Source organism: Nothobranchius furzeri, chromosome 13 (assembly GCF_043380555.1).
Source record: "Nothobranchius furzeri strain GRZ-AD chromosome 13, NfurGRZ-RIMD1, whole genome shotgun sequence".
In the NCBI taxonomy this organism is placed as follows: domain Eukaryota; kingdom Metazoa; phylum Chordata; class Actinopteri; order Cyprinodontiformes; family Nothobranchiidae; genus Nothobranchius; species Nothobranchius furzeri.
Genome location: NC_091753.1, coordinates 55,695,101 through 55,722,154, shown reverse-complemented (window position 1 = coordinate 55,722,154; position 27,054 = coordinate 55,695,101). Strand labels below are relative to the sequence as shown.

Here is a 27,054-nt window from a genome sequence, read left to right as displayed (position 1 = left end):
CAGGACGTCACAGCTGAGGATTGAAACATCCAGTTTTCGATTGCTGTTGGTTTCCACAACAACCAGTCAGTAAGTCGTCTCCATTCAGAGAAGAGAAGAAGAGCCGGGTGTTGGTGTGTGGTGGGAAACAGAGTGTGTGCTTTCAGTTCTTTAGCTTGCGTGTGTGTGTGTGTGTGTGTGTGTGTGTGTGTGTGTAGATGGACGGATGAATGGACAGAAGTGTAATTAAATTGTCATCCTTCAGCTCCCTCTGAAAGTCTGTCTCTTGCTCCACCGTCTCTGCTCTCAGTGACGTTGTTGCCTGGAGGCTTGCAAGGGCCCCAAGCCAGGGACACTAACGCAAGATGGGACACAGAAGCTCCGCCCCTTTACTGGTGGACACCAGGAAAACAGAGTTCCAGTTTCTCATCTCAGTCAGGTGATCAGAGACAATCATGAGCACACTTAAAAATGGTTCCCTGTAAGATACACGACGTTAAAGCAAAAAATATTCATGATACTACTACCACTTATAATAATAATACAACAATAATAATAATAATAAAATGATAATATTACTAATAGTACTACTACTACTTATTATTAATAATAATAATAATAATAATACAACAATAATAATAATAAAATAATAAATAATAATAATACAACAATAATAAAATAAAATACTACTACTACTACTACTACTACTAATAATAATAATAATAATAAAATTATTATTATTATTATTATTAATTATCACACAAACACAACACACAATGATTATTATTAATTATTATTTCATTATTATTATTAATAATAATAAAGAATAATACAACAATAATAATAAAATACTACTACTACTACTACTACTACTACTACTACCAATACTACTTATAATAATAATAGTAATAATAATAGTAATAATAATAATAATAATAACAATAATAATAATAATTATTATTATTGTAATTATCACACAAATGCAACACACAATTATTATTAATAATAATAATAATAATGATGATGATGATGATGATGATGTGTCGGTGTTGATGGAAACACAAAGGGAAGATGTCGATGGGAGCAGCTGCACTGCATGATGGGAGTCTCAGATGGAACAATGAAGCTCATTAGGATGCAGGAAGTGTTCTGCAGACAGGCTGAAGGTGACCTCGTTGTTTTCAGATAAACAATCATCAATGACAACCAAAACAGGCCCACGCCACTCAGAAGACCCATTACTGTTTCCAGATCAGTTAAGACAAAGAGAAGTCCAATAGATCTCCTAATCAGTCCTTCTGGAGAAGTTCTGGTTGTACTTGTGCGATTACTTCAGTTCTTTGAGGTTTTCAGGCCGTCAAGTCTTGAGGGACAGGACCTTGATGCCTGTCTTTTCCAGCTGTTCTCTGTTTTTGGGCTTATTTCTCTCAGCATTGACCTCTGACCTTATGGTGAATCTGCTGGGAGGTCATCTGTTGCAGCAGCTGTCTGAAAGTTTTTCACTGATAAAACATCTTTGCAATGGATTGATGGACAGAAACAGTTGCTGATGTTGTTATTAATGTGAACACACGCTAGTATGCTCCAGAGGAGCTGCCTGCCTGAGCTCCTGAGGAGTTCTGCGTGATTCTGGAGGAATCTGATGGGGCTCAAAAAGCTAAACTTGTTTATGCACAAAAACAAAGCCTGAAAAGTTATTTTTCACAAAACTTTTCAATCTATAAAGGAAAACTTTGGACCTGGTGGAAGCACATTCTGGAGACGGGGAAACTGGCAGCACGGCCAGACACGGTGAATTTAAACCACACAAAACCATCCGCCTCCGTCACAAGCACCTCGAGTTCAGTCTCAGTAAAACAGCATTTTATTGACCTCTCGGTTGCCATGGTTCCCTTTGAAATGCCACATATCAGCCAGGTCATAAAAATGCAGAATATTCATAAGGCACTTTGCTTTGACTATTTATGGCAGAATGTGGGTGTGTAGGAGGCGGGACAGATCACCAGAGCGCACAGATGTGCTTGCTGAGAGCAACGTTTTATAAATGGGGCCTCCGGACATTATTAGAGTCATTCAGCATGTTAAGACTCGGAGTCTGTTGCTGACTGTCCACAGCTTGTTTTCACAGATGTTTAGGAAGAACGCTGCACATCTGGAGCAAGAAAACAGCTCAGAGCCACCTTAGGGTCCCCCCCCCCCCCCCGACCCCAGAGGGTCTGTGGGCCCCCAGAGACCCCAGAGCATAAATCAGCACGTTTCTTCTTCTTTGAATAATATTCAGATGAGTCCTGGCAGTGGAAGGGTTAAACTCTACATCTTCGAGTAACAGGACACCGCGCGCACACACACCTGACCCCGCCCACCCCGGGCGCCCCCGCTGCAGCAGCAGCAAGCGCTCACTCCGTGAACTTCTTCCAGTCTGTCCCGGAGCAGGACCGCGGGAGCTCAGGACCCGGTCCACACGGAGCCCCCCCGGGTCGGTTCCGGAGACATCTCTAGGGGGCGAAACGCGTCGGACACGCGAGCTGATTGACGAGGCCCATCATGAGATCCCTCCTCCTGCTGCTTCTGCTGCCGATGGTGATGATGAAGATGAAGGTCAGTTTCCGTTCATAAGGATGGTAAAGTCTCACAAACTGATCCCATTTCAGGCGGAAGTGGGATCAGATTTTACTGATCAGAAAAGTATTCAGAACCTGCAGATAAAAACCACAAAGTGGTCCAGAAAATACAAATAAAAAACATCAAATAAGAGCAGATTTTAAAAGAAAAGTTTTAGCTGCTCCTTAAAGGAATTCTCTGGTCTGATGACCTCAGAAGGAAGAGAGTAGGAGCCCCAGAAGAGAAGACTCTGTCTCCGTTTACTGCGAGGACAATCAGGCCTTGGTCAGTGGACATGAAGGTCCAATGAAGAAACCCTCAGCCACCCAGCTCCTGGTGGAATCTGGGATGTTAGTGGCACGTGCAGTTTGGGTGGAAATAAAACGAGTAAATGTTTTTAAACTATGGCAAGATGGGACCGAAAGGGAGCAGAGTAAAAACAACAGGGACCCCAGCCAGGGGCCAGTCAGGAGCCCACATAGTTGTGTGTGTGGGAGGGGGGTGGGGGTGGGGGTGGGGGGGGGGATCAAAGGAGCCACATGTGAATAACGGAAGAAAGACAGACAAGGCTTTCACATCTGTCTCCACATCTGTCCACAGCTGCTATAAAGCTCATAGTTTACAGAAACCAACTCAGCCGGTGCCGGTTCTGACCCGAAACCGGACGGCTCTGTTTTATCCACTGATCAGTGGCTGGTTGTCTTTTAGACATCTGGCAGCAGAAGAGGAACCAGAACCAGACGCTATGCTATCAACCCTCTGGGTCACAAGTGGACCCACCACAACGTCACGTACAGGTGAGCCCAAACAGAACCCGCAAGGTTCTGAATCTGGTGTTGCTTTTCCTACCTTGTGAGACCTGAGGTCCTCAGTGGACCACCGAGTCTGTTCAACAAAGCCCATCGCGGATCTCTCTCTTAGGATCGTCAAGTTTCCCAACACCCTGAATGTGGAGGACACCAGGAAGGCCATCGGCATCGCCTTCACCAAGTGGAGTGACGTGTCACCTTTGACCTTCACCGAGGTCGTTGACAGTAACGCCACCGCTGACATCTCCATTGGTACGTCTGCTATTTGAGGAAAACGTGAGGTGGCTGTTTGAGGTACCGCAGCACTGATGTGACCTGGAGGGAGCTGGACCCTGACCTTTAACCTTTCGTTCCGTCCGCATTTAGAGTCTCTGCTTTTTAGAAGTTTAGGACTTTCACAGCGTAATTCTGACCTTTGCGAGGAGGACCTGTTTTCTGTCTTTAATATCTAATGAAAGCCTTTTTCAGGAACCCAGATTGTTCCCAAAAACGACTTTCACTGGAGCCACGTGTGTCAGTAATGAACAGTCTGAGGTCAGCTGGGGTCACTGAGCCTAACCTAAACTTGGAGTCATCATCAGGGTTCCCCTGTGAGACGGAGCAGATGGAAGTTCTGGCTCAGATGAATGGAATGGGCTCAATGAACTAGTTAGGTTTTAGGATGTGGGACACCTTTACGTGGATGTGTGTGTATTTGTGTGTATCTGTGTGTGTGTGTTAGGTTTCTACACCTTTAACCACACTGACTGTTGGTGGTCTCCTCTCCATCCCTGTTTTGATGGCCTGAACGGAGAGCTGGCTCATGCTTTCCTGCCCCCACGAGGAGAAATCCACTTCGACAACCATGAGTTCTGGATCCTTGGCAAGTCCAGGTTCAGCTGGAAACAAGGTTGGTGCAGCGCTCCGACGTGTTCCACACTCATGAACTTCTAAGGGTGGTTGCTTTCTGTCAGGTCACAACATTTTTCACATGACATTTAAAATCAACGTCCCATTAGCAGCGAAGGCAATAGCGCCGTTTAAAATAACGGCGTTAGTTTCCAGTAACGAGTAATCGAATTAATTACCGTCTTCTTTTATCAGGACGCCATTTCCGTTACTGATAAGAAAATGCGTGCGTTACTAGAAAGAACGAGATCGCGGATACAAGCGGCCGAAATGAGTTTCCTCCGTAGGGTGGCCGGGCTCAGTCTTAGAGATAGGGTGAGGAGCTCGGACATTCGGGAGGGACTCCCGAGGATAGTTTTAAGTACCTTCCAGAATGAGCTGTTTCAGGGCTCTGTCACCTTATGAAAAGGAGCGGTTGCTGGCCTCATCCACTCTCCTCCACTCTTGTATCTTGGAGGGACTCAGAGTAGAGCTGCTGCTCCTCCAGCAGCAGCTCTCGTTTGCATTTAAAACCTACTGCACGATGGAAGCATCAGCAGCACAAAACATCACCGCTTCAAAGATAATCTACTATTCATTGGGGGCGATTAGAAAAACAGCCGCGATGTGGAAATTTTCAGACGTGTCCCAGAAGCGGCACTCAACGCTGTGACGCTAATGTTTATGTTTATTTATTTAGCAGACGCTTTTATCCAAAGCGACTTACAATTTATAACCTATAGGGCATGTTGTGATCTGTGGGGGAAACCGGAGTACCCGGAGAAAACCCACGCATGCATGGGGAGAACACGCAACTCCACGCAGAAAGGCCGCAGCCGAGTTTCGAACCTGCGACCTTCGTGCTGCGAGGCAACAGTGCTAACATCTGCGCCACCATGCAGCCCATGACGCCAATGATAGCATCGGGTTCTAATTGCTGCGAGCCCCTTCTGGGATGCATCAATTTCCTGTTAACTTAGGGCTAGACAGGAAATCACACACAGTTTCAGTGTAAAACCCCTGGTAATTTTCAATATAAAAGCCTATTGCAGTGATGCAATTTCTTATCTGTGTAGATTATGTCAACACAAGTGATCTAACAGCGTATTTACTCACTGCATCGTTCCAAAAGTGCAGCGGTGTGTTTGTCATAGCTTTAATCCTGAAAGGGGAGAGGAACAGCATCATAGATGACATCAAACAGTGAAATCGAATGCGATTTCCTTCTTTTTGGCTTAATGGTGGGCGGCATAAACTCGAGGGATTTTGTGATTGTTACGTCCCCTCTGGCGTCTAGGAGTGGTGAGGGGAGTACACAGAGTAAAATAAAATAATGTCAAACAAAAAGAAATGGACAATGATGGATGGTGTCTGTTTGTGATGGGAAATAAGTGAATGGAAGGAGTTTAACAAAATGGTTGTTTTTCAAAAGGTTTATTTACAAAAGTGGGGTAAAAAGTAGGGATGCAACGATACCACTTTTTTCCAAACCGATACTTGGATCTGAGTACTCGCCGATGCCGATTACCAATACCGATACTTCTACCACACAAAAAAATGCAATGATTTGGAATACAGTGATCCCTCGTTTATCGCGGTAGATGCGTTCCAGACCTGGCCGCGATAGGTGAAAATCCGCGAAGTAGGGACTCCCAGCATGCCCCTCGCGGGGATTCCCTCTACTTCGCACCTACGTCACAAACCGCGGCTATAAACGGAAGTCGCCTTTCCAGCTCACCACTCAGTCATCGTTTCTTCAGATTCATGATCAGAGTTTCCAATCTACCGATCAATCCAACGAACTATCAGCTCATAGTAAGTTATCTTACTTACTTCTGGAAAGCCCGGCATTTCCGTGTCACTTCGTTGACGCTCGAACGCTCGGGGGTTTCCTAGGTCAGCCGGCGTTTCACCGACGCTATTACTTCCGCGTCTGTGAAACCACGCTCCCTATTGAATTATCGTATGATCACATTCTCTTTTTGTGGGTAAAACTCAAGAAAAAAATTTTTTAACTTGTTTTTTTTAGTTTTATTACAAAAAGTGCATTTTATGATGAAATTGATGAAAAAAAACAAGAATTTCTTGATATTTGGCATAGAAAAATACCGCGAATCAGTGAAAAATACCGCAAATCTGCGAATTCCCCCTGAAAAATGCTCCAAAGAAAAAATCCGCTAAGCAGCGAATCCGCGATGAACGAACCGCGAAGTAGCGAGGGATTACTGTACAGATTTTATTTTCTTCTCTGCTTTCAACAGGAAAAGGCTGTGAGGTAGATAAAAAGGAAAATATATGAATGAAAATCTTCACAAAACTAAAATATTAGACGAACAGGAATGACAAGTTACAGCAAAGCCCTTTTCAAGCAACTGCATTGGTATCGGTTCCTGGTATCAGTTCACTTTTACCGATACTGGTATTGGTATCGGCACCGATACCAGTATCGTATCGGTGCATCCCTAGTAAAAAGGTATTTAATAAACAAACTAAATAAACTCCCTCTGCTTAAAACAGGGAGCAGCAAACCAACAACAACTTAAAGCTCTCTCTCTGGTGTTAACCAGAGAGCGGAGTCCAAGAAGGGAAAACACGCCTATTTTTAACTAAACCGACCACTAAAGAAACAAAAAGAATAAACCTAAACCATTAACAACACTGAAACGACCTACAAAACAGAAGCTAGACATCTCCTCAACTAAAAATCCTCCAAAACAAAACAAAGTCAAGCTAAACTGAGGATTGGGAGGTTAAACAATAACATGAGGCAAAAAGCACAATTTATCTATATCCTTTAACGATATCAAAACTATTAACTCTGGGATACTACCAGCCAACCAATATCTATATTCAACACTGACAGCAAGCCAAAACCTACGAATGGAGATCACAGTTTTAACACTGAGTCTCCTCTGTAGCTGTGTCTCGCTGAGTGATGAAGTTGGGAGGCTTAAAAAGGCTTCAGGAACAGCTGATGAGTAATTGGATGCAGCTGCTCCACAACACTCTCTGCTGGCCTCTGGTGGTGTGCGACTGGGTTGCAGGACTTGGGGCCTGCAGCAGGAGATCTCCAGGATATCAGAGAGCAGAACCTCTGGGTTCGTCACAGTGATCTCGTGAGTTAAGCGAGGAGGATGGCGGAAGTCTCGAGGGATTTTGTGAACTTGCGAGTCGAGCGAGGAGCATAGCGAAGAAGCCGCTTTGCGGCTGAGACTCTCCCGGTGTGCACCAGAGTGCAGTGAATATCATGAGTAAACCGTGTGCAGTAAGGGTAAGGGGAGGTTCTAGTCTAACGAGCCATTTCAAACCGTCCCCGTTTGTGATGTCACAAATGGGGACGGTTTGAAACGGCTCGTTTTGAGCACATAATTCCTAAAGTCAAACACTGTGAAAACAGATGGATGGGTTTTTTTCACATTAGTCGTCTTTGTGATGCAGTAGAGGTCCTTATAGCAGCACTAAGTGATGCAAATGGGAAGACCCAAACGTGGGGAGAACATGGTACGTGATGCTCCATTTGGAGGACTGACTGGGGGGTTTGGGTTAAACCAATCTGTTATGGATGAAGTTAAAACCAAGCAAGCTGACTTATGACATCCAGTTAGACCGGACCCAAAACTCATACCAGACCTCTGACCCTGTGTGGTTCTGCAGGCGTCTGGCTGAATGACCTGGTCCAGGTAGCAGCTCATGAGATCGGTCACGCTTTGGGTCTTTGGCATTCAAGAGACCCAGAGGCTCTGATGCATCCCAACGCCACCTACACCGGACAACGGAACATCGCTCAGGACGACGTGTGGGGCATCCAGAGACTTTACGGTACTGACCGACCCAACACAGAGCAGAACCTACTTCTAACATCTAACCCTCACCCACCACCATGAAGTCATCACAGCTTACGTTCAGAAAACAAACACAAAACACACTGTTTACCGATGGAATAACTGTAATGCACCTTAAGCCCTTTCATAGTTATGGCTGGAAGCACCGCCTCTTGGTTGTGAACCATCGTGTCTAGATGGGCCATCAAGCTAAAACACGTTATGCTGTTTATTCAGATATAAATAACATAAAGACTTGCTTGTTCATAGGAGTTGTCGCCAGTCTAGGCACTTCTGCCAACATGCGAACGTGTTCTGTGATTGACATCAGTATGTAAGCAGATGTCGAGTGCTGTTGGCTATGTTGGGTAATTTTATTATTCAATCCAGGATTACCTCAAAGAAAATCCAACACACACAAGGGGGTTAGAGTTCCCAGGTTTTAGATTATCAATACCAAATACCAATAATCAAACACTAATCAACAATCAGACTTTGCAAAGTCGGAGAGAATGAAGATACACACCAGTCGGTAGTCGGTTCGCTCTCTCTCTTTTCACACACGAACCAGATCAGAACTGGCAGGTTTTCACACATACACACACAGATGGAGCACAAGCGGCAGCTGAAACTCCCCAACATAGGTCTAGTCCACACGTAGCCGGGTGTTTTTAAAAACGAATATCCGCCCCTCCAAAAACTTGCATCCACACCACCTCGTTTAAAAAAAAAAACTGTCCACACATACCCGGATAAATACGTTGTTAAGGACATGACAGACCTGTAGGCGGCAGTACTTCCCCCGTTCTTAACCTCGTCCTTCGTCTGTGGTCTTCCACAAGGAGCAGTAATTCCGCTTGCAAAAACAAACAAGCAGAAAGCGCTTGGACAGTTGATAAAGCGAGCGCAGCTCTGAGGGCATCCATGCTGTCGGCTAGTGTAAACACAGGTCGCACACGTGATGTCAGCATTTTCTTGTCGCGGAAAGTGACGTTACGGACCTTAAAACTCCGGTTTTGTCTGTCCACACGCAGACACCCAAAACGGAGAAAACGCAGATCTTCACTTTGGCCGGAGTTTTTAAAAAGATCCGTTTTCGTGTGAAAAAACTCTGTTTTCATGTGGGTTACAGGCCAAAACTTAGAAAAATATCTACGTTTTGGCAGATCCCCGGCTACGTGTGGACAGGGCCTCAGTCTGTGGGTCTGCAGTTGGGCCCTCCTCGAAGATGGGGATTGCCTGGGGATCAGGGTATAATCCAGATGGATCTGGCCGCGGCCTGTTTTGAATTTTGGTCTTTTACTACCAAAACCCCTTGACCTTTTCTGTCCAACACAAGAACATTAATGTTGTCATGGAACGTCCTTCAAGTGTAGGTGGACTGTAGAGTCTGGACCTGTGGAGTTTTCTCTGCTGTATCTGCAGGATGTTCAGATAAGAAGCGAGTCTGTGATCCATGGGCCCGACTCGGCTTCTGTGAGAGGAGGAAGACCTTCATGAGGAAGAACTGTCCCCGTCGCTGTGATCTCTGCTTTGGTGAGACTGACCGCAGGGCTTTAGAGGACTGAGTAGTACCATCCGTCTCCCGAGATAAAACTGACTTCCTGTAATGACCTGGTCCTCGCTGCAGAGCCCATGGACCTTGTTGCCACGCCGACATCACCTCCCGCCAATGTCAAGATCAAAATGGTTCCTCGGGGGAAGGTGGTGGGCTTCCGCTGCGGGACTAAAAAAAATCCTTCTCCACCAAAAGTCAGGTTAGCTGATGGATAAATCATTTTTGATAAGGACCGATTTGTTATTGATCTTCTTTCACCACCTGTTGAACATCTCCATGTAAAAACCTGCCATCAGCTGATTTCTGGGTTTCGGGGAGTGGACATGGGGTACGTTGTTTAAAAGTTCAGTATCTTGTGATCTAACAAACCCAGCAGGTCCACTCAGCACCATCCACCTGGGCCAGATGTCAGGTTCTGATTGGATTAGACTTTCTAAATAACTGCCCCGGTTATCTGCTGGCATCTATTCAGAAACCTCCAGAGGTCAGATGGTGCATTGACCAGTAGGAACATCTGGTTGCTCTGACGCCAGATGTTGGTGAAGACCATCTCAGATTCGGTTACCAGTCATTTGTTTTGTGCACCCCTTGTGTCCTGCAGCTGGTACAAAGACAGTGAGCAGATCCTGACCTCCATTCCTGGCTACATCGTGATGAAGAACAGAGACCTGCGTATCCTCGCCAATGAGTTCACAGAAGGAACTTACACCTGCCGCGTCCATCAACGGGGGGACATCGTATCGGCCAACTCCTGGGCCATACGTCTGAAACCAGAACTGCCGTCCAACAGCTGAGGACGTCTGCTGGGACAGAGTTGGGACACTAACTCTGAGAGAACAGGAAGGCTTCGACTGACTTTGGACTACAACAGTAAATCATGAGCAATCTGATTGGTGCAGATGTTCAGCTGATCAGTGAGCTTCTGTTAGATCAGTGGTCAGGACAGGATATCCTAATCCATAAATGATACCGCCTGATGGGATGACATCAGTCAGATAGAACATCCTGATTGGTTCAGAACATGTTATATGTTTGAGGTCTGATCCTCATCTCGTCCACATCATGTTCCCCTAATCCTGGAGGCTCAGAACCATCCTATCTTCTCAAATCTGTCTGGTAACGTCTAATTTTAGTTAGAGGGAAAGACCAGACACAACCTGGACACTAATCTGGTCTTCTTCGGCAGAACGTTCAGATGAGTTCCTCGGAAGTTCCCCATTTGTCTTTGTGGTCTGAATCTATGCAAACATTTTCCTATTAGTATTAAAGGTTGGTACTCCGGTACCTCCATGATCAGAACAAACCCACCGGGTTGGGATTGGTTCACCTGTACAGGTGAATCAGTTAAGGGTCAGATGTTCTCCACATCCATCCACTTCCTTCAAACTGCTTTTCATTATTACGGTTATTAATAGTCTGTTTACATTTAATCAGATCTCAGTTCGTTGACAGCTGAGCTGGAGGAAGCAGGTGAATCATTCAGTTTCTCTTTAACTGTGAATGAATGGATGGATGAGGCATAGACAACCATCTAAAAAGGTAATTAGAACAGATGATTCGTGGAGATCCAACACAGAAGTGACCTGATTAAATGAAGGAAACTAAACTGGTTTAGTCTTTTTGTAATTATAAACTTCGACTTTTAATAACCTAGATTATTAATAATAATCGGTTGGCAGCAGAACTAAGGTCCAGCTCATGGCCTGGGTTTGGGGTCTGGCCTGGGCCCAGGTCAGAGGAGGGAACCTTGTTCTGCTGACTGAACAGAACCGTAGCCTGGTGCAGACCCAGTCCAGAAGCAGCAGCTCTCACTAACCTCTGAAACATCAGGGGGCTGAAAAGTCCCGTACAACAAACGCGCCACAGAAAAGGACAGTGCTGAGTAAGCAGTTTGTTTGGGAGTGTAAACAGCACCACCTGGTGGCCAGAGGGGATGCAGAGTAGATGATCCGTTCCAGATGGAGTGGATTCAGACCTCCTGCTGCTCTGCTAGGCAGAACCAGAGACAGCTAGAACCAAGGACTATGAATCAGGTCCAACTATTTGTGGCTTACTGGTTCTGAAGCTGCTCATCATCAAAGCAGATTGCCACTCAGACATCAAAAGCCCAGGTAGAACCAGAACCTGTTCCAGGTAAGGTTAGCTGTCAAGCATCACATACCATCACCATGGTAACAGAAACAACTAAAGGCTAAATTTTCTAGATTAACCCCTGGTCTACCTGCCCCCCCCCCCCCCCCCACACACACACACACACACACACCCCTCCCACAGACCACCCCTACACAGGAAGCACACAGACAGGATCCATGTTTTAAATGAATTTATTGAGCAAACAGGAATGTTCAGGCGAGGCCTGCACACGGTGCAGCCTAACTTGTCGGCACCTTAACGCCTTCTGATTCAAAAGGTCACTTCCTGTCAGGTCCACGAGGAAGAGACAGAGTGGATCAGCTGGGAGGAACAGGGACAGTTTACATGTTGGTGGACTTTCAACCACCAGACTGATAACGCGTACCCAGAGGAGGTGGAGCTAATGCTCGAGTAAATAAAGAAAGGCACAGGGTGAAGGACACAAACACGGAGAAAGTCGGAATGTTGGTTACAGATAACTCTGCTTGGGGGCGGGCTCTAATGAGTGGGAGGGGCAAGTTTGTGTGGAAGTGGGGATTGCAGCAGGTAGAGTTCAGAAAGGTTTAAGTCACTTTGCTTCAGGACAGGAAGATGGAGATGCCTGTGGTGATGCGGCTCTGCCCCCTGGTGGTGACAACTCTACATGCCCATCCGGATGCTCTGGATGATCTGGAAGATGGCTGCAGGAAAGAGACAGATGTCACGTTTAAAGGAATAATTTACACCCTCTGGTATCAGGTTCTGTACAACCATCTGGAATGACCTCAGTCTGGAAAAACTAGTTGGAGTGTCAGCATGAAAATTAACAGAAAAATAAATCTGAATGTAAGGCCCCAAACTAAAAAAGAGCCTCTGAACAAAAGGCCAGAAGGAACACTGGACCAATGTTTAAAAGCAGAGGATTTTTATTTTTTACAAAGATTTTATGAGCAAACATTGACCAACGGTGCGATTCAAACACCAACCGCTAGGTGGCAGCGGTTTTCTGCATTTATTCTAATGAAATTAGGAGATTTAGCATCAACACTGGACACGTCTTGCAGGCATCTGGCTGGAGCTAAGGCTGGGCAATAAATCGAAAATGTATCGTTATCGAAATTTCTGACTCTCATCGTGATAATTTTTCCCATGTCAATAAATGTGATGATAAAAAAATGAAAAGTTGGGTGTAGATCGGCAAAGTTCTCGTCTCTAAGAAGCTGTTACCACCTTGAGTCACGTAAAAATGTGACTCAACTAATACGCGTGACAGCCCCATCTAGTGGACAACTTTGTTTCTGCACATTTTTCGAGCCTCGCTCACTCGGTCGCTGTCGTTGTGTCCTTGGGCAAGGCACTTAAAGCTGCTTTCCAGAGTTTTCCTCTTTCAGAAATTATGTACGATTTGTCAGAAATCTGTAAAAGTGATTATCTTATCATGTACTGTGATATAATCTAAGCAATACCTCTTTTTTTTTTGCTAAACACGCCCTCTGCCCCGCAGAGCTCCATGCAATAGGAAACTGAGCGCCGACCAGAACTAACCAATAGCGTTAGACTACCGCTTACATGCTTCAAATTTAAGGAATACCTTGGCTGATGCAGAGTTGGTGAACTTTTCACAGACAAGAAAGCCTCTAAAATATAAATATATGAAAACACAGCATGACATGAGAATAATACTCGTAAAACAACGTGTTTTAGCCGTTTGTCGGCTACAGAAGCACATTTATGAACAGAAACGTGAAGTCGCCATCTTAAAAAAACAGAGCAACAGCGGTTTTGTGTGATACGCTTGTCAGCCACTAGATGGTGCCATTGGATAAGAGAAGCTTTAACCCCCTTGCCTGCTGGTGGAGGGACCGCTGGCACCAGTGCTCGGCAGCCTGCCTCTGTCAGTGCGCCCCAGGGCGCGTCATATGGAATTCTAGGATGTCCAAGGAAGGTCCTGCCTGTCTCGTCTCTGATTGGCTAGAAAGGCTCTACTACGATTGGCTATTTCACTTAACAGCAATCTGGCTGTCCTCGCTACGTGCTGACTGTGTCCTGCCACCAGCAGAAAGCTGTTTTGGGGAGTTTAGTAAAGAAAATGTGAACTTAATGCTATGATAAACATTCTGTCCTGGTTTGCAAAATATTTTATGTTTCATTAAAAAAAGCGTAAAAACGTAAAATGTGAATTTAAATCTTGTTGCATTTATCAAGCTGTTGGACTTACTATATATCTCTTGGCTCTGAAGCGTTAGAGTACACAGGATAAACATATGTGCCTTACCTGGGTTTGACATTTAATAAAACTGCCCTGTTCTGCCAAGCTGCGTGCATCAGGTCTGTTTCTTCTCTGGAATAATGAAAACTGGTGAAAATAGGTCTAAATCGTAATCCCTTTTTAACTTAATTTTTGATTAAATGACATAAGTATAAATCTGATGATGAGAGACGTGCTCCAACTTGTAAACAGCCTTAATTTTCTTCAAAAAACTCCTCAGGATCTGGCTGTAAACATAAAAACCTGCAGCGAGGGAAAACAGTTTCCTCTTACACAAAATAGCCAATCGTAGTAGAGCCCTTCCAGCCAATCAGAGGCGAGAAAGGCGGGACCTTCCTTGGACGTCCTAGAATTCCAAATGACACCCCCAGGGCAGCTGTGGCTACATTGTAGCTCAACCCCACCAGCGTGTGAATGGGTGAAAGACTGATTGTGTTGTAAAGCGCCTTGGGGGGTTCCAGGGCTCTAGAAGGCGCTATATCAAATACAGGCCATTTACCATTTTTTACATACCTGTAGTTATCGTTCATTTATCGTTATCGAGGTGAAATCCTCGATATATCGCGATATTGATTTTAGGCCATATCGCCCAGCCCTACCGGGAGCCTATGTCTCCTCCCCTTCCGGGAGTGAATGATGCTTTAAAAGTTACTTTCTAACTTGCTTTGCCTTAAACTCTAAATCACATATGTTGTACTTACATTTAAATGAAAAGTAATTGTGCGTGTTTCAACTATGTTACGTAATTTGAGATCCATTAACTTGTAAAAATTCATAATTAAAATTACTACAAGTCATAAATGACAACAGCAGAGTCTCTCCTCACCCCAGCATAGCTGCTACTCCCCACATTAGCAGGTTTAGTGGTTTTCTCCATGTTTAATGCTCCTGTCACCCTGGAAGAAGGACTCGAAACTCGCTAACCGACCCTCTCTTTTCTGTGCCGGGACGTCAGTTTGGTGAGACGAACATTTGTAGGCCTATACGACTTTCACACAAAACCTAAAATAACGTCTGCCACCTGTCAAAAATAAGTGCTAAAGGTGAGTTTTGAACAACACGTCCCATTTAAAGTTTGGAGTGAGATTTTGCGTTTGGTCTACGGTACCATCAGGAATAGAACTGCTGAACTTCCTTCATGTGAGATGGATTTAGTTCAAAGAACTTCATGAATATGTTTTGTATCAACCATAGAATTATTATAACCTAAGAAAGTCAACCTAGTGGTAGGGTTGTCACGGTAACCGGTGTAGCGGTAAACCCCGGTAAAAAAGTTGACAATAATAATAACCGTCTTGTTTTTTAAAAAACTATATATTCTCGGTGGATTAGCGTGGCTGCGGTGTAGGCGCGGTGACCCTTACCAGCCACCGTATCATCTGCTAAAGATGCCGGCGGCACATGCGCACTTTGTTGTTTACAACCAAAACTTTGTTGAAGCTAAAGCTGAAATAATGGCCAAAGGAGGAGACGGCAGCGCTCAGGAGGACATTTTTTTATCCCTCAAAGAAGACAAAGTGGGAAGTACGGGCATTTTTTTTTTATATTTGAAGAATGCCGAGGGACAGTTGATAGAAGACGGCTATCCTGTTTGCAGCACGTGCAGAAAAAGTGTCTGTGAAAGGCAGCAACGCTTCAAATCTCATGACACATCAGCGTGACCATCACCCACAACTCTACAGTCAACGCAAGGCAAGCTAACGTTAGCGTTTTAGCTAAAATGTGTGATCCGAGGATTTGGGTTGAGGGAGAACGCAACGAGTCGCTATATAAAGCAGCCGCAGCGCCGCTACCTGCATATAAACCGTGTCGCGGACACCGCCATGCTGAAATGACGCTATGCATTACGGGGCTCCCAGGGGCAGATAAGAGTTGGTCTCTCTCCGAGAATAATTATGAATTTAACAACGATTACTGCCTGATGACATTTTCCCACATCTGCAAAGCTCACTGGAAGGACACAAACCGAGGACGATATTTTCCTGATATAGGGTTTATTACTCAAGTAAGGGTAAAAAAGTATCTGATTAGAAGGCTACTTGAGTTCTGAGTATCATCTGATCTAATATTTTTAAAATGATGACATCAAACAGACAAAAAATAAGTAGTTATGGGCAAATATTGTATTTTAAAGACTAAAGGGGAAAAATGTAAACAAATAAACAACATAATTACAAAATAAAACATTTTAGGCTAAATTTAGACACAAACTGAGGACAATATTTTCCTGATATACAGGGTTTATTTAGTTTTCTGAAAATGTAACATGTTTAAAAAAAATATATGCCACATAAAATATACGATAATACCGAAAACCGTGATAATTTTGGTCAGAATAACCGTGAGGTTAAATTTTCACACCGTGACAACCCTACCTAGTGGTGGAGTGTCCACCCTAGGAGTGGGAGATCAGGATTCAAATCCCAGTCGGGTCATACCAAAGACTTTAAAAATGGGACCCAATGCCTGATACCCACTCAGTTTTAAGAGGTTAGACCACCAAATAGTTCCGGAGTGCAGCAACACCACTCCCCATGGGGACGGTTGAAATGTGGCGATGTGATTTCACCAATGTGTGACGATGACTAATTGGACTTTTACAATTTTACCATTATCATCGTTTCCAATGTGTTTTATTAGGTGTTTGCTCTGAAGGTTTGATCATAAGTGATCTGGGCTCAGCTGCTGGACTCTGATAAGAGTCCCACCTCCTGTCAAGAACAGACCTGAGCCAGTCTGAGCATGCTCAGATGTACACCACCTGGTGTTGGTTACCAATCAGGCCACCAACAGACACCAGGGCACCATGACCTACCAGCTTCACTTCCTACTGGTCAACCTGCTCGTCGGAAAAGCCATCAGAGCAACCTGATTTTATGATGTCATCAACAGCTGACAGACGCATCATGTTTGGAAGTTTGAATAAAACATGTGTTGTTAGTTCTAAAGATGTTGCTTCTCATCTAAAGAGCAATTATAGTTCAAACTGGAAAGATTTAAGCTAAGAAGAGTGGTTGAGCTTGTGTGACTAAACAAACTCCGCCCACATTGAGATGGCACCACGGGTACATTTAAGGGTTTTGGCCACTTTTTTCAAGTGATTACATGAGAAGACGCTCATACATTACATGAAACATCAAACGGTAGGCTTACCTGATCCACAGACAACAAAGATGAAGAGAGCTAGAAGCCAGGGCCCCACACCTTTTACGTCTTCCAAGTTCCTCTGAAACAAAAACGGTGCCTTTTTTACTGAGCAACACTGAAGATGTCATCAATTTAAACCTTTTTCCTCTCTCACTTGATCTCTCGCCAATCGTGTGCTTTTATTTTGGAAATTGGAATTACGGTTTCCTGTTGCGTGTCTAATCGAACGGTTCTGATCGATCCCATGGACACCAACATCCCAGCTAGTTTGATTAAAAGGAATAATCGATCAGCTGAGTGCTTAGATAAAGCATCTTTACACGCTCCAGCCGCCTGATCACGTTCTAAACGGTTTTTGGGTCAGCTGATCAGTCGGTGGGATCAGGAGGACCAGCTGTGACTGTGTGGTTTTGGTTCGGGATCGGTTCTTTAACTCACCATTGACTTGGCCACGTTCCCGCGCTGCGTGATGTTCTTACTGTGTTTCTCGTTCGCCATGCGGATTCTCTGTTTAGCCACCATCTTGTCTGGTTGTTTATTCGCTTTTAATTGTTTTTATTTACTCGTCTCTCGCGCCGCCTCGCTGTTCCATGGACTGGGAAGAACTCCAGATTGTCTACGTACTCAAAAAGCTAAAGCCCCGCCTCATTCCAGTAAACCACGCCCACAGGTTGCGTGACACCCGTGTAAAGCTAGTGGTCATCCAAAATAAGGTTTCCTGTTCATTCTTTCAAAAGAAAAGGCTGAAACTATAGGATTAATGAAATATGCAAATACGCAAAAAATGTTTATCTCAAACGTGACAAAGGCTTCAACGTTTTATTAAGTGTATAAATATTGTTCAAAATGAAGCTGGTGAGGCAGATACAGCATATAAGATTTCATCCTCACAAATGAATGCATGCATTTTAAAAGGCCTAAATAAAGAAATTAAAAGATGTTAGTGCCAGGAGCTGGTTGTGTCAAACTAGAAACCACCTCATCCACCAAAATATTTTTATTACCATTCTAGTGCATTTGCAGATGCAATCGCAATTTAAATTTGTTTGAATTTTCAGCTAAGCTGGTCATGAACTTTGTTGTTTTCATTTTTTCTATAAGTCGCTTAAATTGGGCTAAACGAATTTAGAATCTTAACTTTTGAAATGTTTTTTTTTATTTAGCCTGGTGGAGCACACAAAAAATATCAAAACAAAGTTTTACCACTTACTCTAAAATTTAGTGTTTTGACAAACAAGTCAATAGTGAAAGTCTATTCTTTTATTGTGAAAAGGAAATTTAGCCAATTTTTTGTTAATTTCTACAACTTGATCTCTTTTTTTTATCTACATCGCTTTATTTTACATAAAAAATCGTTTTGCATTATATTCAATAAATTCCGCTAGAATGTGTTCATTGAAACAAAACGAGTTGATATTTGAGTCTTAAGAGAAACGTTTTTATTCAATTTGAAACAGAAACTCTTGTTGCTAATCGGTGTTTTACGCTGATGTGGCACTGAGGAGCCCGCCTACTTCCGCTGTGACGCATTTCCGGAAGGTCTTTGGTTCCTACCTACCTTCCTACACATGTAAACATGGCGCCCCCCGTGCCGCTGTTAGCAGGTAAATTAGGTTTAAACTCTTTGTTTTTTGAACGAGTTTATATGTTTACACCGATCCGATAGCGACCTTTTAGTGAAAATAAATCTGATTTCAATGTTTTATTGCAGCTTTATTCGTCAAAAATGCTTTATTAACGTGTCTATCACGTCTGTGACACGAAAGTTTCCTAATAAAGGTTCAAATAAAGGCGAATTTTTAATTTTACCTGGTGGACTAGGAGCTCTGATGCACCGAGCTGAAGCGGTTTTACTAGAATTTCCTGACCCCGACAGACTGAAATCTTCACAAGTTAAAATGAAATGAATTTGGGTCAGAATAACAAATCAGATGATTTTCATTTATTTTATTTAACCTCCCAACATTTTCCCTGTTTTATTAATAAGAGCAGGGTTTGTTAACCCATTGTCCTGATGACGTCTCTGATATCTGGACCATTAGAGGTGTTATTTCATTAATAACACCTGGACACTCGCTGGTCCAGACCTGTTATTTTCCTGCTTCCTGGTAACAGGTTTGAGGCTTTGTGCTGCGGACCAGGCAGTGGTACCTCTACAGAGACCAGGTTGTTGCACGGATGTCTTCCTGCTGGTTCTAGACACAAATGACCTGCTGTTTCTGTTTCAGTCCGAGGATCAGAGGGAACGTCTCTGCTGAGTGGACCCCCCCGCTGTGAGCCCCACCCTGCCTTTCAGAGGTAAGGGTTCACTTCTGACTGTCCACAGATGGATGGACGGAAAGACAGATGGACAGATGAGCATCAACCTTTTTTGTTTGCTTCTCAGGGACACCCATCCCAGCAGGTGCCTCACCTTCAGCACAGATGGGACACTCTTTGGATGGTGCAACGGACGCAGGTAGACTTTCATCGTCTTGTCTCCTATCGACGTGATGATGGATGCTAATGCTCAAGTGACTGTCTTTCTTTCATTCAGTGTCCACGTGGTCAAATGTATAGATGGGTCCACAGTGTCCAACTTTGAACTCCCAAAGACAGCTCTGATAGAGTTTTCTCCCCTCAACAACATCCTGGTTACCTGGCAACCATACACCAGTAAGACTTTAGAGGACATATGGTGGAGGATGAATCAGACGTGACAGAGTGAACGAGGCTTTCTCTTTGGTCTCTGCAGAGACGCAGGACAGTCCTCAGGGCGAGGCCAACCTCCGGCTGTGGGAGTTACCAAGCGGCCGTCCAATCAAATCTCTGTATCAGAAAAAGGTGGACTCCTGGTGAGTCTGGAGGCCTCAGTCTACTCACTGATTGGTTGTTGAAATTCTAATGAGGTCTCTTGTCCTCAGGTGTCCCATCTGGTCTGAAGATGAGAAGATCTGTGTGAGGAGCGTCAACAATGAGCTGCACTTCTACGAGAACAACGACTTCAGTAAGAAACTTGTTCATCTGCTTCAGTGGGGGTGTAGTAGGTGGTGGTCTACAGGAGTGGCTGGTAAACCAGGGCAGCCCTGGTCTCAGATCCGGATCCGGACGTCTAAAGACCAGAATGTTTTGTTTCAGACTCCATCGCCAACAAGCTGCACATGCAGAAAGTATCGGACTTCGCTCTCTCACCTGGAACTCAGCCAAGCAAGGTGAGGAAAAGTGGACAGGAAGACTCAATCCAGGTCCGGCTGTCTGATCCGTTTGTCCCTACAGGTTGCCGTCTACGTTCCAGGAAGCAAAGGAGCTCCGTCGTTTGTGAGGCTCTATCAATATCCAGCTCTGGAAGGTCCGAGCGCCGCGCTCGCCAACAAAAGCTTCTTCAAGGCAGACCGGGTCAGCATGCACTGGAACAGGAAAGGTGAGAGTCCAGAACGGCTGCAGAAGCCGGGGTTCCCTAAAGCTAACCTGTGGGTTGTTCCCTCAGCGTCGGCAGTCCTGGTGACGGCGAGCACCGAGGTGGATAAAAGCGGGGCATCGTACTATGGAGAGCAGACGCTGCACTACCTGGCCGTGAATGGAGAGACGGCGGTGGTACAGCTCGGTAAGAACTGGGTTCGGACAACACTTCCAGTCATCCATTAAACCAGAACCAGAACTTTGTTCTGACGCACTCACCCTGCCTCTCTTTTTGAATTCAAACAGCGAAGAACGGACCTATCTATGACGTGGTCTGGAGTCCAAACTCCTCCGAGTTCTGTGTGGTGTACGGCTTCATGCCCGCCAAAGCCACTGTATTCAACCTGAAATGCGAGCCCATATTCGACTTCGGAACCGGGCCCAGAAATGCCGCCTACTACAGGTGAGCCTGAGATCAGTCTCCATCGCAGGTCCAGACTGAACCAGCTGGTACCAGAACCTGTCGGCACAACTTTATACTCTTGCTTTCCACTCCGAGGTCGAAGGTTCTAGAGTCACCATCAGATGGTTCTGAGTCTGCCTCTAATGTACAGAACCAGAACTGATAAGCTCAGTTCAACTTAATGTTCAGGTCTGTTTGAGTCTTGATCCAACCTGCTCAGTGTCGGATCAGAACCGGTTCTGTGACTGTAGTACTGTTGAGTAAACCGTCCTTTCTGGTCTCAGTCCTCAGGGCCACATCCTGGTTCTGGCTGGCTTTGGGAACCTGCAGGGGCAGATGGAGGTCTGGGACGTGAGGAAGTACAAACAGGTGAGCACGTGAGTCAGAACCCGTGTGTGACTGCTGACAGAATCTGAACCTGCAGCCCCGCCCTCTCCAGATCCAGATGTCTTCTGGGTCTGTACTAGAGCCCTGCGTTGGACTGTTTTCTTCATCCCGCTCCTGCCCGCCCCCGCTGAATTTCTGACCATTACCGCCCGCAACCACAACGTGTGTGTTACACTCCCGCCCGCAACCGCAGCGTGCATGTCTACACACTCCCGCCCGCAACCGCAGCGTGCATGTCTACACACTCCCGCCCGCAACCGCAGCGTGCATGTCTACACACTCCCGCCCGCAACCGCAAAACTCTGAGAAATTATTACCTCACAATAAAAGAGGTATTGAGTTTGCGTCCTCTCTGGTCCTGGAGAAAACATGTCATTTTATAGGCTATACCAGGGGTCGGCAACCCGCGGCCCTTCCATCCATCTGATGCGGCTCTCTGTGCTTGTAAAATAATGAATGGATATTTAAATAAAAAGCTTTATATTTTACTGAAATAATTTAATATCTGTATGTTAATTCCAAATGTAAAGATTGTCTTCGTAAACCTGAACAGTTCCAACCCGGTCTTACTGTGAGACCGGGTTGACGCGTCACGCTTGTGCGTAATCACATCGGCGCTTTCTGAGCTGAAGAGGATGTGAGATTCTGGGCTTCTCCTCAGACGGCTCCTGGATGTGTCGCCACATTGGAGACAAGAACAAGCGCTATTCAGCCAAAGTTTCATAATCAGGGAACATTTTCTAAGTGGATGCCACATAAAGGGGTGGCTTGCCAACTCCGGGTCGGGGGAGAGGTCCTACCTCAAGTGGAGGAGTTTAAGTATCTCGGGGTCTTGTTCACGAGTGAGGGTAGGAGGGATCGGGAGATCGACAGGCGGATTGGTTCGGCGTCTGCAGTGATGCGGACGCTGAGCCGATCTGTCGTGGTGAAGAGGGAGCTGAGCCAGAAAGCCAGGCTCTCGATTTACCGGTCGATCTACGTCCCAATCCTCACCTATGGTCATGAGCTTTGGGTAATGACCGAAAGAACGAGATCGCGGATACAAGCGGCCGAAATGAGTTTCCTCCGTAGGGTGGCCGGGCTCAGCCTTAGAGATAGGGTGAGGAGCTCGGACATTCGGGAGGGACTCGGAGTAGAACCGCTGCTCCTCCGGATCGAAAGGAGTCAGTTGAGGTGGTTTGGGCATCTGGTCAGGATGCCTCCTGGACGCCTCCCTGGGGAGGTGTTTCGGGCATGTCCTGCCAGCAGGAGGCCCCCGGGTCGACCCAGGACACGTTGGAGAGGTTACATCTCCAATCTGGTCCGGGAACACCTTGGGGTCCTGCCGGAGGAGCTGGTGGAGGTGGCTGGGGAGAGGACGGTCTGGAGCTCCCTAGTTGGGATGCTGCCCCCGCGACCAGGACCCGGATAAGCGGAGGAAGACGACAACATTTTCTAAGTGACAAGTCTTTCTGAGAGACAGGGTTTGGAAAACACTTGCTTCAGCATGGCTCTGGTTCTGCGACGTGCTCCAAGCCCCTCTCCACATCTTCAGCTCACTGTGTACCGTACGTACGCGCTGACAGCGAGCTGCGCTGAGCGGTGTCCAGCTCAGATGTTCAGATGGGAATCTTTTCTTGAGTGATTTAGCTACATCTGCGATGTGCGTAGAATAAAATGTCAGTTCGTCTGCATGCGTCGGGGTAATTCTTTCTACTCTTTCTCTGTCAAAATAAACGGTCAAATACGGGAACTATCCGGTCAACACAACACAATCCCTGCTTTTAACTGTTTTGTTTTCTTGTGAAAATTGTTGGAAAGAGATAAAATGTAACTTGATCACCACCAGAGCCGCGCACTGCGCCGTTATCTCTGTGACTGTAATGAGGGAAAAACAAATTGATCAGATCCTGCACGTCTTTTAACACATTGGTCAGGATTGACGCACTTTGTTTTCATTTAGTTTTTAACCCTTTAACGCCGAGGCGTCACCAGGATCACCGGTGACGCCTCGGCGCATGTGATTTCAAATAACTCCTAAAAAATTCTTTAAAAAATACATAAAGGAGCTACTGTGTGGTGCTTAAAGGGTTAATGAAATCAAGGCTGTTTCATATTCTATTCTCCTCTGTAATCAAGCAGTGATCGAGGTCGCTTTTCTAACTCCTCCAAATGTCTGACTTGCCTTGCTTTGGTTTTTGTGTCATAAAGACCTTGTTTCAGCTTCCATACTCATCATCATACTCATCCCGATCCCGCACTGTTTCTTTTAGCGAACCTTTCCCGCCCGCAGCAAAATTCACACCGCCCACCCCCGCAAGATTTGTGTTGCGTCCTGCGGGACCCGGCGGGACCCAATCCCGATGCAGCCCTCTAGTCTGTACCTTCGCTCCACTATTTTAGATTTTTTTCTGCGGTTTTGGTGCCCCCATGTGGACATATAAAGCATCTAAAACTATGATTCAATTCAATTCAAGTTTATTTATATAGCGCCAAATCACGACAAAAGTCGTCTCAAGGCACTTCACACAGTAAACATTCCAATTCACAGTTCATTAAGCCAATCAGAAATAATTTTTCCTATATAAGGAACCCAGCAAATTGTATCAAGTCACTGACTTGTGTCAGTGACTATACAGCAATCCTCATACTAAGCAAGCATGCAGCGACAGTGGAGAGGAAAACTCCCTTTTAACAGGAAGAACCCTCCAGAGAATCCTGGCTCAGTATAAGCAGCCATCCTCCATGGATGGAGAAGACAGAGCACACACACACACACACACACACACACACACACACACACACACACACACACACACACACACACACACACACACACACACACACACACACACACACACACACACACACACACACACACACACACACACACACACACACACACACACACACACACACACACACACACACACACACACACACACACACACACACACACACACACACACACACACACACACACACACACACACACACACACACACACACACACACACACAGAGAGAGAGAGACACACAGACAGGTAATGTGTCTATAGTTATATTGTGATGTCTAAGTAAATATTCTATTTGGCGAGAGAACTTTATTGTATTTATCCTAGTGGATCTATAATTAAACGGATAAACTAGTAGTAGCACATCCAACGTCAAGGAAAGCAAAAAGTTATTATCAGGAGAGGGAGATGTTTAAGTGGTTAGCAGCAGTGTGCTAGTCGATGTCGCCCTCCATGAGGCCACCACAGCTCAGCAGAACATCATTGTAGCTTCTTCTGGGGAGAAAAACACTTAGAGAGAAAATAAAGTTAACAGCTGAAATAGCAAGAAATAATACAGTTAAAGAGCAGATTGTAGAAGAAAGTAGTAGAGTGTGGAAAGTGGTCAGTGTATCCTCCAGCAGTCTAAGCCTATAGCAGCATAACTACAGAGATAACTCTGGATAATCTATCCTATTTAGATGGAGGCATGTTGGAGGCAGGGCAAGGGAGAGCCGTCTTTACCGACTGTACACGCCACCTCCCTGTACTCTCCCACTTGTCCAGATTTAGGCTAACATCAGATTTTAACTACAGGCCCTATCAAATAAAAATGTTTTAAGCCTATTCTTAAAAGTAGACAAGGTGTCTGCCTCACGGACTAAAGCTGGGAGCTGGTTCCACAGGATGATGTGACTTCCTGTTCTCTCCGGATCAGCTGATGTAGAAACAAAAGTCCAGGTTTTTTTTTTTTTTTTTTTTTTTTTTTTAACAAGCGTTTGTCTCTTCTCGTCATCAATGACTTGTTGAATACAGCGGCTTCCAAGCTTTGCAAGAAAGTGGCCAAAATCATCCAACTGAAATATCTTTGTGGGTCTTTTTTTAAAGAAAGGCAGAATAAATGTTCAAATACATGCCGTAGTGAAAATCTAGAGGAGACTTGTCCCTGATGTTGAGTCTTTGTCCTCAGGTGACCAAACTTCAGGCTACAGACACCACATGGTTTTCCTGGTGTCCTGATGGAGAGCACGTTGTCACGGCAACCTGCTCTCCTCGGCTCAGGGTAAGTAACGGATACAAGATCTGGCACTACACCGGTTCGGTTCTGCACAGAGTGGATCTGGCTGCCGGGACAGAGCTCTGGGAGGTCCGCTGGCAGTCCTTCCCTGTCGGCAGCTTTCCTGAAAGACCCATCAAGTACCAAGCGGCGCCAAGTGAGTTGGGTACCACACAGGCCACGCCCACACAGGCTTACCGCCCACCTGCGCTGAGACACATGCCGGCCACGCCCAGCTCCAAGCTGGTAAGGGTTCAGCAGCTTCATGCGGGTCCAGGTGCTTTGCGCGGTGTTGGTTCTAAACTTTTGTGTTAATCAGCATGAAGACGAGCCTCCTCAGGACCTCCGACCGGGACTCTCCGGGGAGAAGAGTCTTTCAAAATCTGCCCTGAAGAACCAGAGGAAACGAGAAGCTAAGAAAGCAGCGAAGCAGGTGAGCAGGCTGTTTCCTACCTGCTGAACCCTGCCAGGTGAAGATGTAACTAAGTTTTTGTCTGCAGGAGGCCAAACGTGAATCTGAACCATCAACTGTCTCCGCCCCCGTCAGCAGCAGCCAATCAGAAGAGACCAACGGGGATCCAGAAACCGACAAGAAGATCAAGAACCTAAAGAAGGTAAAGAGCATGTCGGAGTCTTCGTGTCTGTACGACAGGCCGCTGTAACCAAACACAGCAGTCGTGGCCAATCCTGGTCCTTCAGGGCCACCGTCCCTGGAGGTGATTGGAGGATGTTGGTGGTGTTCTGCGTTGTGATTGGCCAGAGAGTCAGTTATGCATCCGTGTGTTCCAGAAACTGAAGGCCATCGATGAGCTGAAGGAGCAACAGGCGTCTGGGAAAGTTCTGCAGAAGAACCAGGTCTGGAAGGTTCTGCAAAAGCAGTGTAGCTGCCTTTAGAACCACGCCCTCCTGTAACCGTAGATAATGCGTTACCCTGTTGAACCAGAATCTGAACCTTGTGTTTCCTGCAGCTGGAGAAGATCCAGAAGGAGGAGCAGCTCCTGGAGGAGCTGCGGGATCTGCAGGTGGGACAGTAGAAGAAGCCACTCAGTCCTTCAGCCACGCCCTCGTCCCATCATGCATCCCTCTTGTACAGCGACCCAGTGAGGAGTGGCGATGTGCTTGGGAGGGTCTGACTGAGCTGACCCAAAGGTCTGGTGGCTCTTCATCAGGGCAGCGGTTTCTAAGGGGCGGGGCTAATCGCTAAGGTGAACTGATTAGACCTGCTTTCGTTCCTACCTGTGGCAGCACCGCCCAGAGGCATTCTGGGAAGTGTAGGCAACAGGAAGTGCAGTGGTTTACAAATCTAAAGACTTTTGTTTTGACAGTGTTCCTTTCATAATAAAAGCCTGACCCTGCTTATTAGCGTCTGTTTGTTTGTTTGTTTTTTTGTCTAAAAAAATACTGAGCGATAGATTCTCTTTTGGACCAGGTCCAGTTCTGTTCTGCTGCAGCACCAGAACACATTTGTCCTCAGATCCTCATGCGTTAGGGTGTACGAGTGAGTGCTGAGTCAAACTGGTTATAATTAAACAACTAGTTTAGATCCGGTGGTTTATTGTTACTGCCTTGAATCGTGTCACCTTATATCTGTGGTGCTTTTATTCATCCAGTCAGTGATGACCCAAATGGCTGAAC

General features: G+C 45.6%; 3 protein-coding genes across 3 annotated transcripts; 2 read left to right on the top strand and 1 right to left on the bottom strand.

The window, feature by feature from the left end:
• The first annotated feature begins 2,345 nt into the window (after positions 1-2,345).
• Positions 2,346-11,241, top strand: mmp23bb (matrix metallopeptidase 23bb). The gene is made up of 8 exons (XM_015950886.3): positions 2,346-2,577; positions 3,289-3,377; positions 3,502-3,641; positions 4,111-4,278; positions 7,911-8,075; positions 9,503-9,613; positions 9,708-9,834; positions 10,237-11,241. Exons 1-8 carry the CDS (start codon positions 2,524-2,526, stop codon positions 10,427-10,429), a joined length of 1,047 nt encoding a protein of 348 aa, XP_015806372.1. The 5' UTR covers positions 2,346-2,523; the 3' UTR covers positions 10,430-11,241.
• A 702-nt stretch (positions 11,242-11,943) lies between these two features.
• LOC107379924 (stress-associated endoplasmic reticulum protein 2) lies at positions 11,944-17,899 on the bottom strand. Its single transcript, XM_015950890.3, has 3 exons — positions 17,602-17,899; positions 17,170-17,242; positions 11,944-12,448 (listed from the first exon to the last, which is right to left on the bottom strand). Exons 1-3 carry the CDS (start codon positions 17,683-17,685, stop codon positions 12,408-12,410), a joined length of 198 nt encoding a protein of 65 aa, XP_015806376.1. The 5' UTR covers positions 17,686-17,899; the 3' UTR covers positions 11,944-12,407.
• A 759-nt stretch (positions 17,900-18,658) lies between these two features.
• eif2a (eukaryotic translation initiation factor 2A) lies at positions 18,659-26,778 on the top strand. The gene is made up of 16 exons (XM_015950887.3): positions 18,659-18,767; positions 19,392-19,461; positions 19,550-19,621; positions 19,700-19,818; positions 19,898-19,997; positions 20,067-20,149; positions 20,281-20,354; positions 20,419-20,563; positions 20,630-20,746; positions 20,848-21,004; positions 21,289-21,373; positions 25,333-25,665; positions 25,739-25,852; positions 25,920-26,033; positions 26,209-26,274; positions 26,388-26,778. Exons 1-16 carry the CDS (start codon positions 18,740-18,742, stop codon positions 26,451-26,453), a joined length of 1,743 nt encoding a protein of 580 aa, XP_015806373.1. The 5' UTR covers positions 18,659-18,739; the 3' UTR covers positions 26,454-26,778.
• The last annotated feature ends 276 nt before the right edge of the window (positions 26,779-27,054 follow it).